The 13,266-nt window shown below is 41.8% G+C and overlaps 1 protein-coding gene across 2 annotated transcripts in view; it reads right to left on the bottom strand.

Moving 5' to 3' along the window:
- Positions 1 to 13,266, bottom strand: part of KCNN2 (potassium calcium-activated channel subfamily N member 2) — a 127,922-nt gene that overhangs the window by 20,056 nt on the left and 94,600 nt on the right. For both annotated transcript variants that reach the window (XM_031448838.2, XM_064483224.1), the window contains one exon: positions 3,896 to 4,037. In XM_031448838.2, coding sequence (XP_031304698.2) covers positions 3,896 to 4,037 — 142 coding nt within the window. The remainder of the gene's footprint in view (positions 1 to 3,895; positions 4,038 to 13,266) is intronic.

The raw sequence follows: 13,266 nt of genomic DNA, 5'->3' as shown, positions 1-13,266 counted from the left end.
TCCTTCCACTTTGCCTAGCTGCGTGCTTCCCACCTCAGTTTCAAAGTCAACTTTCCAGGGATTTATCTCTTTGGGTAGATCCCATTTCTCTCCCTCAGTCCCCAAATAAGATCAGAAGCCTTACTTCCTCATGCACTTGTCACAAATGTATTTAACAATCATTAGTTAATCATTTTAAAAAGTGGGTATTCCCCTGTAAGATCCATGAAAACAGGACAGGGACAATTTCTGGTTTTTTTTTTTTTTTTTTGCTGTGTCCCCAGTCCCTAGGCCAGCACTACAACAGGGACTCAACAAATATTTGTTAAAATGACAAATATTATCTAATTATGTAATTGAAAAAATGTAATTCTTCAACTGTTCAATACACTTCAATTTCTGTGTACAAAATCCACTTATTCTAGTATTTTCATAATCATCTATGTATAACATTGTAAACACAACCTGAAACATTTAAAAAGCTTTGCTTGATATGTTTTGGATTTATAATTTACATTTCAGGGGAGGAGAGGTTATTTTTTGATACGACCATTTGTTTCTCTCTTAGAAAATATTCTGGAAAACTCTCTCCTCACGGTCTGACAATATAGCTCTGCCCAGAGCATGGCAGATTAATTTTAATGTCCTTGGCTCCCAAAAATGTAACTTGTGACATAAATTAAGCTATTTAAAAAACTTAAATTACAGTTTGAGTTTTTACCAATGAAATGTGAATATTTGAGATGATTTCATGAAATAAGTCCTTGGTTTCGTTAGCTTTATGAAGCAAACACAGTGCTTGTTTCTTCATGTCTACTTTTTGAAAATGGGAAAGCTTTGTAGCTGTTAACATTCAGATCAACTGTCTTTTACTTCAAAGTAGGAAAAAAACCAGAAAGGTATAAATTCTATCAAAATTTCATAACCACAAGAACAAGAAAATTCAAATATAAAAGAGCACAAAGAATCACAGTACTTCAGAGATAATACACAAGATGATTCAGGGATGACCCCGTGTTCTCCCAGAAGGGTTGTGAATTATATTTCTTTTCCACAATTTATGAAAGGCCAGAGAGATGACTCTTGAGAAATCTAACAATGTGCATTTTAGCTAAACATGCATTTCAAAAGTCCGAGGGAGAATAGGCAGAAAGAAAGAACAAAAAAAAAAGCCTTTAATAAAAACAAGTCTTATCGGGCTTGGATGATCCTGAAGTGACAAACTGGTAAACTTCTTGCGATCAAAGGCAAAAGAATTTGTCTGACAAAATAGAAACATAGTGTATCTAAATAAAACTAACCTTTTAGATGGACTATGAAAAAAACCTTAACCTTTTAGAACACTATATCGTCAGCCACTCTCTGTACTATCTTCAAGGTAATATCAATACATAGGCTCTTGATCCCCAGGAAATTTACCTGGGACATAACCAGTTCCCAGAAGCCCGCCCTCAGAAGACTGCCCTGTGGCCTGACTCCGTGAGAACTTGCTGGGCCTAGGGACAGAGCCAATGCAACTCTACACAGTATTTCAACCAGGCTTACAAAGATCACTGAATTTCTCTATACGCAACTGAACAATTTTTGATTGGGTTAATTAAGAAATGCCTGTCCTTAAGAGGGAGATGGAGTGGAGCTCCTCGGCCTAAGAACAGAAGGACTGTTTCACCATGAGCTTAGAGGGCAGCAGTGACGTCACTGTAAATTTCACTGTGTTTAACATTTTTGTGTCCATACACACTAAAAGTGTCCTATATTAAAAAACAACAAAGTAAGATCACTAGTGAAACCTAAACAACAAAGTAGTTCAAGCAACTAAATAAAAGATTTCTGCTGTCAGGTGAGACTTTGAGAGAACTGTTCTTGAGCCATGAGGGACAAAGAAAAAAATAAAGGAGAGAGAAAAGTACAAGATCCAGGCAAGGTTAACCTCAAGCTTGGCTCCGATCCATGGCAAATGAAGCGGTTTGCACAAACCCTGAGTCATACCTGATTCAAGAATAAAAGGGGGAGTATCTTGCCAAAAAGCAACACCAAGGAAATTGTTTCTAAGAAGCAGAAGGGGAAAGATTCTACAATTACCAGTTCTGTTTTTCTAAACAGCATCATTCATGTCCCTTGTGGGCCTTTATGGGTCCTCCCACAATACATCCATGCAAATTCCATTTCCCAGAGTATCATACTATATAATGCCATCTTTTGAGGAAAAAGGAGGAAATGATCCCATAGTAAAACATACTGGACCATACCAATCGTAATGAAAAAAAATCTCTAAAATTCACAAAACTGTATGTTTCTCTTACTAGCAAACAATGTTGTGACCCCAAATTATCTCTTCCACATACAGTCATCCTGTTACTACTGATGACCCTGAAAATGGCCCCCAGATTTTATTTTCACATCCCGCTGCCTTATCCCAGTTCAGTACTTCTCAGTGAGGAGAAGACTCCCCCTCTGTGTATGTCATGGGCACCGTGTCCTTCCAGCTAGTCCTGACTCTTGGAACAGTCTTCCCAGGCAGCTGCTCTGAAGACTCAGGCTGCGCTGGCCACCATTCAGAGGCCCTCGCAAGGAGAGCCTGCTTCTCTCCTGCCCACGTGGGGGTGGACACAGCGGAGGCGCCGGGCAGGGATGCCTCAATTCAGACACTCGGGGAATTTCCTGCCTAAGGAGCTTCCAGTCCTAGTTCACATCCTCACGTAGGCAGAAACCAAACACGCATGAGGATAATGCTCTTTGCTGTACCCAAACTATAAAAAGCAGATAAAGATAAAGTGAACCTAGGTGCCTGAAAGTGGGGCATCCATTTGCCGCTACCTCTGGCTTAGACATTTACAGATTCACACCACATTATAGTAAGTTTTAGACAACTTGCTAGCCTTCCATTTTCACACAACTAAGAGAAATACCACTCCTGGCCAAATTATAGTCTATAAGGGGCAAGGAACTTGTCAGTCTGCTAGGCGTCCCAGAGGAGCGGCCCAGCCCCACGGGCAGCAAACCTCTCTCAAGAGTGCTGCGAGATCTGGCCTCCCACCCCCGGCCGCACGCCACTTCCCCACTCTGTACGCCCCTGCCCAGGGGCCCTGCACTAGTGTACCAAGCTCCTCCTTGTCTATCTTCAAATAAACCATTTCCTCTCCCTGGAATGCCCTTCCCTCCTTCCACCTGACCTGACCACACCTTTCCCACCTCAGTTTCAGAGTCAGCTTTCCAGGGATTTATCTCTCTAGGTAGGTCCCATCCCTCCCCCTCAGTCCCCAAATACGATCAGAAGCCTTACTTCCTCATCACAAATGTATTTAACAATCACTTGTTAATCATTTTAAAAAGCAGGTTTTTCCCTGTAAGATCCACAAAGACAGGACAGGGACCGTTTCTGTGGCTTTTCTGCCGTGTGCCCAGTCCCTAGGCCAGCGCTGTAAGTGGCACTCCACAAGCATTTCTTAAAATGACAAATATTATCTAATTAGATAATTGAAAAAAATGGAATTCTTCAACCATTCAGCACACTCCAAAACAGTTACTACGGTCCACACTTTACAGATGAGGCAAGCACGTTTCTGAGAAGAGAGTTTTACTCAAGTTCACAAGTTCCTTTCCTCAAGTAGGAAGTGGCAGAGCCCAGACTTAGACAAAGAACTTTCTGACCTTGAAGCTAAAGCTCTGAGGTCAGATCTACTTATCAAACTAGCACACAGCCCCAGAGAACAACCCAGCAGCACTGTGTGCTCAGAGCTTTGTGACGAGGAGAGTTCACATGAAAACGGCTGGGGTTCTCTGCCAGCTGATTTACTCATGCTGCCTTCCTGCTGCTGGGAAGTTGAGTAGCTTATCATGACTTATGCACGTGTACGGAATGGTCTGAGTACCTTCTTGAGTGTTCATAAGAGTCGGAAAGTAAAAAGACACTTACCATGATTCCAGTGAGCAAGCAGACTCCTTTCCCACAGTATGTGTTAGGTACCATGTCACCGTAGCCAATGGAGAGAAAAGTTATTGATATCAACCACATCGCACCCAGGAAGTTGCTAGTGACATCCTGTTGATCGTGGTACCTGAAAAATAGCAAACAAAGCCAGTCCTTTATAATTAAATATAGAGTAGAGCTGCCAAAGGCAGTTCAATTCAATCCCCCAAATTTACTAAGTAGCTTCTATAACCTGCTCTATTTACAACTCACTATTGTAAATAAAACTGAGGTTCCACCTAAGCAATCTGAAAGACATCAGTAATTGCTTCGACTTTGAAAAGAATCTGAAAGAGAAACGGTAAAATATGAAAACTGCTTTTCTCACTTGGTGTGAGCTGATTAATGCACATTTATCTTTGAATCCTGCTCCGGCAGTGCTCACATCACATCCTGCCCTGATGCCCAATCATGTACCCAGCTTGTGGGACAACATGCAGTCCCCCGATCTCCCTCCTCACCCTTGCACCGGGAGGAGCCGTACTGTTCCCTCTGCTACTTCTACTTCCTTAATGCGCCAACTCCTAGTCATCCTTCAAAGTCAATTCAAGCGGGAGCCTCGTCTGTCTACTCTTCTCCCAGCCCCTCCCTGGGGCTCCCCAGTATCCTGTGTACTTCTCCATCACAGGACTACACCGTATCTGTCTACCTGGAGGTCCTGCTCTAGCCATCGTCCTTGAAGATGGAAAACGAATCTTTGATTCACACTCCACACCCAGAACTGGAGCTTAACAGAATTTACTGCCTCACCAGTTACACACAGAGTTTCTGAGTCAAAAAGAGGGACAGGGATGTAGTTTATCCTGATCATTCTTTGAGGTATCAAGTTTTTCTAATGAGGAGGATTTTTATACCAGAAGCAGATATCCTATAATGTTTTGCTCAAGTTAGCACTGTTAAGCAGTAACTCTGGCCCAGGTGGGGCACGGCGATCCCCCAAGCAAACTATCGTGAGTCCACGCAAGTTGTCACCCGAGAGAAATTTGCCCTGGACGCAAGCTCTGTGCAGTCATGGGAGACAGTGGCCCTCCTCTGGGGTCCATAGCATCACACCCCAACTCTCTCTGGTCACTAGAGGCATTCCTTACTCTGCTATTAAGGACCACCATTTCTTCCTAGCTCTCAGATACCACTGGGGATGGTTCTCCTTCCCTTCTTTCTTGCTTTGCAAAGCATTCTCCTAATCCCCCGCCTTTCAACTTGGCTACCTGTCCGTGTAGCCAGAGCCGTGGAAGCGGGGAGGCTGCCCAGCGACCTGAGCCCCAGGATTGCTCCCATATACAACCTACAAGGGGCCACTGCATCCCCTGAACCTTTTTTTTTTTTTCTTTTCGTTCTTTATCTCATGCCAAGTTTATCAAGTATAAGCTTTCCTCTGCAGTATCGTTCTTCGGACAGCGAAGATAGTGGACCCTACCTCTGTCTTTGGATACATGAAGTCTCATGCTTACCACTTTTATACCTTTTTTTTTTTCTTCCAAAGAAGAGAGAAGCTAAGAAATGGTATTCCCTGCTACTTTGGTCTAGGGAAAGAGAAACCTCTGGCTGGAACGAGTGGAACCCCAGAGCAAGGAGTCAGGGCGTCATCGTATCTTCTGAAAGGAAAGGGAAGGGCAGTTGCAGGGGCACCAGTCCTGGCTGAGAAGCATCCTGCCAGGCTCTGGTGCTGGGAGGGCAGAAACTCTGCCATTCTGCCCCAGGGAACTGCCACCAGGACCTAGACGTGGAGTCCACTCTTCCCAGGATGGCCTGGTGGGAGGTTGTCACTGCCAAAGGGAGTTGAAGATGTACTCCTAGCTTTTCAGGAAGACAGGGGCGTGCAATTCCCCTGGGAAACTCTTGTTAAATCACATGGACACAGGAGTAGGGTGATGCCCTCCAGGGTACACTTCCAGCTCTGGATTGACTTGGGGAGACTGCTAAGCCTGTGTGATGAGGCTTCTGTGGGAGAACGTGGCTTTTATTTTAAACCAGACCCTTAGAAGTACACTTTGGATTATATCGTATTCATGATATTGGGGCTCTCTACAAACAGTCCTCATCAAGCAGTTACCTGAAACAGAATACATTACCCTGGCGTGAGTGTGGGCTGCACAAAAGAGGGGAGGCAGAAGCCTCAGGTCCTTTCAATTTTCAATTGTGAGATAACGTTCTTTCTTAACAAAGTATGATTTGCACAGAGATCTGATACATTTAAGAGCTGATAGCCCTAATTTGCTGATGCACATGAAATATCTGTTAAGCCCACGATGTGTTCAGCACTTCACTTGCACTTTCTCATGTGATGTTATGTTTTAAGCCACAGATATTTTGGGCTGAATCAGCTAGTATTTTTCACCCTCTCTATATCAACAGTGTCCTCAGTCACTATCCACTTGAAAAGTGTGATCATGTCTGAGTGATCCTTCAAGTCACTGCTGCATTATGAGTGACCAGAACACATCCGCTAGGCACATGCTGCTCCTTTGGTAGAGCAACTACAAAGACGAGTCTGAGATTTCATACCACAAACAAAGGTCTTTAAGGCACACTTTCATCACTGGTGCCCACAAGGCAATCTCCTCAGCTGTGGCAAGAGTGTCAAAGTCTTTCTAATCTGTTCTTCCTGAAAGCACTCTAGATTTGGTTTTCAATGTTTGGAGCAGTAAATGACGTTGAAAGTTACAATGGAAAGCATCTATTGGAACATGGAGGCAGGCTAACTCTTCTTTAATTGTTTACCATTAATAAACACACAAGTTTTAAATATAAAAATTTCTCCCATCCTCATTTGATTCTCTGCCAAATACTCTCAAGTATTACACCGTTATATCATCCAGGCAGTGCTTGTTATATGCTATGTCCAGTATATTCTGTCAGACGCGGTACTCCCGTACTGAAGGGCCTAATTAGGAGTAAGTATTTTTCCATGAGTTGGTATTTCAGGGCTTGGGCTTCGATGGTAAATTACACCTTTTTCACTTATTAAATAATGAACCTGCCTGGAAAATAGCTCAGAATGAAAACATAGCATTTTATACTACTGCTTATGTTACACTCCGACATACTTAGTTGTAAACAGTCAAGAAGAGGCAGGAAATTAGAGGCATATTAGCTACTATGAGAATAATCAAATTTCTTTCTCAGCAACTCAGAAATAAACATTAGACTTATCAACAGGATGATATTATCACTTAGAACACTTCCAGGTTTTGAATTATGCCAGGTTCACACCACTGTGAATGATAAATACATACATTTAAGTAGTTTAAAAATTTCAAAACATTCCCTACAGTCTATGCTCATTTCACAAACTTCCTCAGACAATTCCATCCTTCTTCTCCACAAGGACAACTATTCTGGGAAAGACATGAAGAAGTGACTCATGTGGCAAACTTCAAATGCTAATCAATATGAATCTTGTTTAATTAAAAACCTATTAAATAAGATTAAAATGAGCGCAAGCAATGCCTGATGATGTCAAGCTTTTAAAATAAAGACCTGAGGGTATGGAGAGAGGACTTACTGAACTGTTTTACAGCACTGCATGCTTCAGAGGCTTAAAGGTTATGAGATCAGCTTTAACATTTTAAAAGAAGTAAAATGTCCCTTTTCTTAGTTTCCTTTCATTTCTTCATTCATTCCTGACTGGGGTCCACCAATGTTTCTTAAATCACAAATATGACAGCTTTCCATAATATTTGTTTCAATTCAGCAGGGCTGTCTTTCCAAGTGAACTATTTAGTTCTGCTCTCTGAAAGAGGCAGCCTCTGCCCACCACGCCTCCCTCCCTCTCAGCACCTTCCATAAGCACCAGGAGCTCCGGCCATAGTGCCAGCTGGCAGTTACGCCATCATCCCTTTTCCCAGCTCTTTCGCTGCAGGTCCGTTTCTCTTCTGCCTAAAAATACCCTCCCACACTTTCCCAGCCCTGATGTGTACGTTAAGAATCTGCTCAGAGCCCTCCTTTGTCCAGACTACACAAAGACCTCGTCAGCGTGGCACTCCAGGCGGCACTGACCACAGGTCCTTCCTCTGTATCCCAGAGCCTCTCGCGGACACGTGGCTCATGCCATCAGCCAATGCTGGCGTGGGTCATAAGACGTATAATGTATACTTTGCTCATCAAACTTGCCCCTTACTCGTGGTTTTATCTTCTCTTAGAAGAATGCAGCAGGGAATCGGTGTTTATTGTATTAATCAGTATGACAGTGTGAAATATTTTTCCTCTAACTGACTTGCTCTTGGCCACATGCTAGGCCCTCAGGATCACAAATATAAAGACAGAGAAAGGGGATAGAAATGAGTCTTGCCCATCGATCAGCATGAATCAGATTTGTCACATTAAGTTCCAAGATCTGCAACTTGTACAAGTTATTTTTACACTTGTAAATAGTAATTCAAAAATGTAGATTAAGAGCTGACAAGCTATGTTCATTAATCCTTTTCTATTAAACATACTGTTAATATTATGAATGGCAAAACTATCTCAGCTCTCAACTCTGATCTCAAATGTCAGCCTTAGTTATATAGTGAAAAGTATTATGGAGATTTAAATGCATGTGATCAGTCTACCATCAATTCTCTTTCCTGGATCCATCATTCTCTTCTAAAATACCACTAAAATTATAGTAAGGCAATAAAAAAAAAGCGTATAAACCCACAAGAACAAAAAGAAAGGAAAAGAGAAATCAGAGAATGGAAAATAACATATTTTTATACAAACAAAAGTGCACGGGGAATTCTGCTTCAAGCCAAGATGGAACAACAAAGAACTGGATTTACGCTCCTTCCTGAAACAACTACAAAACCAGACAAAATATTTGAAATGGTAGTTAACGATATACAGATCACCTAGTAACAAAGAACAGTGATTCCTGAGAAATGGTAAACAGCCAAAGTGAGTCATACAGTTGCCCCAGTTTAATGCCTGAACAGAGTCTCTAGAATGTAGCTAAGGGATGGAAATCAGCAGAGCCCAGAGGTCTCCCCAAGTTGAAGACAGAGCTGGGAATACAGACAGGCCAGAGTCTACAGGGCCAAAAACAGAGAGGAGAGACTGCACAGAGAGAGATTAAGACATCTGGATAAAGAGGTCTCCTTGAATATTCAGCTGAGTACGAATTAGTGCAAGTAAAACTTTAAGGCTGGAGAAGTGAAAATGCCACACGTGAAGTAGCACAGCGTCGCCTGAAGGCAGACCTGACACAATGCCAGGTGAAGAGAAGACTGATGATTTAGTTACAGTACAGCTAAGTGTACAGTGCTGTAAACCCTCAAAAAACCCACTAAAACAATAATACATCAAAGAGTAATAACTGATAACCCAATAAAGGATGTAAGATAGAATAAAAAAAGATAAGCAATCCAAAATGAGGCAGAGATGGAAAAAAGGAACAAAGAACAGATGGGACAAATAGAAAACTGCCAGAGGACACATCCTACCCCCGATTCTGATATGACCAGCTAATACACTTATTATGAAAAAACTTTCTTCCCCTGACTCTAGCCTTATGTATATGACATGTCTCACTACCTATTTCAACAGCAAGCATTCCTCCCCAGACATAAGAAATATGTCTGACAAAAGAGTTACTTTGATAGAGTAAATAATAGAGGTTTAAACCCTCTTATTTCTAGAACTGCAGGAATTGAACCTACCCCTAAGAATTCAAAATTCTTCGTGCAACCACACTACACCATATTCTATAGTAAGGTCAGCTAAATAAGCTATCGGGACAGATTTACTCAAGCATATCTGTAACCACATTAAATACAAATGGTGTAAGTGCCCCCAGTTACAAGATCCAGATTATCAGAGAACCCATGGGAGGGTCGCTGCTTGGAGAAACCAGGTGTCATGCGCTGAGTGGGTAAGGTCCCAAGTCGAAAACAGGAGAAATGATGATGTCAAAGTGTGTGGAGTAACAGATGCCCTGCCTGGTGCTGCCGGGTAACTTACAGGAGACAGAGGTCTGTTCTCTGAGGAAAGGCTAGAGGATCGGATGCAGGGCCCAGCTAAGGTCCGGAAAGATGTTTGAGGCTGAAAACATGAGGATTAAATTCAAGTTTCCAAGCTGAACAACAACGTTCCTAGTTTCCTTTCTTCACTCTCTCTTTCTGACCCTATTTTAGAACTCACTAATACAGAGAAAGAATATTTCTCTCTGGAGAAACAGAAGAGTTTCAGTGAAAAGACATTCATGCACTAACAGCAAGGATTTTCTAATGAAAAATGCAGCTTTCCACTTACCCCCCCTATAGTGAACTCCAGCAGACAGTAAGCTCCTGTCCCCACACAGAGCCTCCAATTCCCACTCTTGAACGTGAAAGAATAGCAAATGATCAGCACACATTTGAAGTATGCTTTCTATAAAAAAGATACAGACAAAAAAAAACAAATGACGGGAAAAGAAAGAAAAGAAGGGAGGGAAGGGAGTTGGGAGGGAACAAAAAAATCTCAACAAAATGTAGAGTAATGTGTAGGACTCCTGAACTTTCTAAGTTATACCATGCAAGAGCTAAAGTAAACATGACATCCATGAAAAGGAACAGGATGCTACCAAGAAGTGCAACTAAAGGATAAAAAAGAGGAACTTTAAAACAACTTAAGACTATGAGAACACTCACAATATGATTAGAATATAAATTGGCAGAAATCTCCCAGAAAGTAGAACAGAAAAACAGAAAGGGAACAAAAAAGATACATTCGCAGAGAACACAGAGGGTCTAACAACTATCCCAAAGAAGAACACAGAAGTGGAAAGAAAGAAAAGAGAACATTCTTCTATGTTTTTGGTTTTCCAGGAAGCCTGGAAGGCCGGCATTGCTAAAGGAAAATTCTACTGAGCATTTGCATACAGAAAAACAAAAGACCTGTGCCAAGGGGGACCACTGGAAATTTTTAAATACTAGGAGTAAAGAGAAGATCTTTAAAAGTTTCAGAGAGGGAAAGTAGATCACAGCTAAACAATAAATGGTTGTTGCCTCTAACATTTATTCTCACTTCTGTGTCCTTATGAGGTGGGGGGAGGGGAGGCAGTCTATTTCTCCCAGATTTGTGGAGGGGAGGGATGGAGAATCTGGGAGGAGGAACAGAACAGGAGTAGTTCCGGCCCCTTCTCTGCTCTGCCTGCCCACGAGAAGGCCTTCTTCGGTTCTCTAGGTGGTAAGCTGACCTGGGCAGGGTTGATCCCCCCAGGGTATGAAGGTACACCTATGATTCCATCTACTTCAGTGGTCAGTCATCAGAACACCAGGTCAGTGGTGGTGTGCCGCTCTGCTATATGCCGGTGATGAAGCTGGCATGTTGACATCTGCCAGCTGATGACCCAGAGGAGCGAGAGGAATATGATAAATTACCTCCCTCCAAACCCAGATATGTGCATGTAGTTCTGACTTCAAGTAAAAGCAAATAAAAATAACTGATTCAGTTAACTAAAACATATACACATACAAAGAAGTCCAATGAAGGCACCTATTTAAGTCCAAAGGAGAAAAGTGCTGAGTGCTAGATGGGTCACAAAGGAGGGGTGACATGTATCTCTTATTTGTCACTGATCCACATCGGAGGTGCCCGCCTGTAGCTGCATATTAGAATCGCCTAGGAAGCCTGAAAAATACCCATGCAAAAGTCCCATCCACAACCGAAGAAGCTCCCCACGTGGTTTTAATGTCAAGGCTGAGAGCTATCTGTTAGCTTCATTTCAGAAGCTTCTCATTCAATACCATGGTGAGAATCTATATTTATAAAGAAACTTCCGGAGGCACTGGGAACATGTAGATGAATAAAAAAGTAGTAAGCATTCATGAGAAGCTTACAATGTAGTAAGGGAGAAAATTGATTGCAAGGAATAATAAGGTAACAGGCAAGTTAGAGTAAATGTGAATATGAGAGGTAAAGACAGATCAAGAAAAAAATGTATATAACAGATTAGAAGTAATGACATGAGTGTCTAATAATATAACACTGACACCTAAAATTACAGTGTTAAATTCAAACAAAATGTAACATCTAGTAGGCCCAAGCCCTTTAGTAAAAACCTCTCTGAGTAAGGGTGCTCTAAAGTGAGAGCAGTGTAATGCTATGTGTGAAACTTCCCTTAAATAATTTAAAGACAGTCCCTCCTGGCCAGGTAATTTGAAATGCCCCCAAATCCATGTGACTTTCCTCATCTCCTCCTGATACTCCTACTTTTCCCCATCACTGAGTCATGAAAACACAGACATGGCTTTAGGACTTTGGGGATCCCAGTACAGACTTCCTTTACTACCGGCAAGGATCAGGAGAAAAGCAGCAGACAGGCAGGGTGGTGCTGCCTGGAAAGCCCAACTTTTCTTTAGGCATGAGCCAGATTCAGTTTTTATTCAGTGCATACGTCTTAACTAACTCTAGACACCAGAGTGAGCTTTCTACTTTGGTTTTTATTTTACTCCTTTAACCTTGCACTTTGGAATTTTCCCCTCTTCTGTTTATTTAGAAAAGTAAAACAAAATCTAAACACTTCTCTCTCTCCCCTTCCTTCTCCTCTTTTCTTCATTTTCCTTCCTCCATGCCGTGTGTGTGTGTGTGTGTGTGTGTGTGTGTGTGTGTGTCTATGTGTGTTTCTGTGAAATGTCCAATTTCTTTTGCTTACTGTGGCTGATGAGAATTTCACTGACAGTATGGACACAGAAGATTGGCCTTTGGGCAGAGACCATAGTTGGGTATGTTCTGTCTAAGAGCATAAGCTTTTAAGAAATAAAGCTCAGTGTCCCTGAAGAAAAAGAAACGGGTAACAGAACACAGAGGGATTTTCAAACTTGAAGAATTATATTCATCATGTTTCCCTGAAAAGATGACAAAAACGTTTTGTTGTCTGACTCTATTATTCGTTTACACATTTTCATTTATGTAAGAATAAGTAAGTTCAGAGATGACTTATCTGTCAATAGGTTAACAGTCTTAGGCTTCCCACCTCGATAAATAATTGTCAAATAATTACATATCTTACAAACTTATAGGAACATAGTGGTATCACGCGAACATGCCCTAAACAGACCTGAAAAGGCTTACCAGCATTCAGGTCTCTTTGATAAAGGGGCTTGCTGAAATACACAAGCTCTAAGAAAGAACTTTGAGGCCAGAGAGTCATAGCAGTAAGTCTGGTTTCTATAAGCGAAGACGGAGAAAGACCCCGGGATATAAGGCCCACCATGAGAGATTTCCCTGAACGGAGAATTCCATTTAAGCAGCGGTTCTCCATTCCAATGGACCTAATGCTCTTTTTTAAGATCTTGAATTATAATCCAGGTAATACAAGTTATCTATACACATGATTCATAAAGTAAAAAGCAATA

Source organism: Camelus dromedarius, chromosome 3 (genome assembly GCF_036321535.1).
Source record: "Camelus dromedarius isolate mCamDro1 chromosome 3, mCamDro1.pat, whole genome shotgun sequence".
In the NCBI taxonomy this organism is placed as follows: domain Eukaryota; kingdom Metazoa; phylum Chordata; class Mammalia; order Artiodactyla; family Camelidae; genus Camelus; species Camelus dromedarius.
This window is presented reverse-complemented; position numbering and strand designations above follow the sequence as displayed.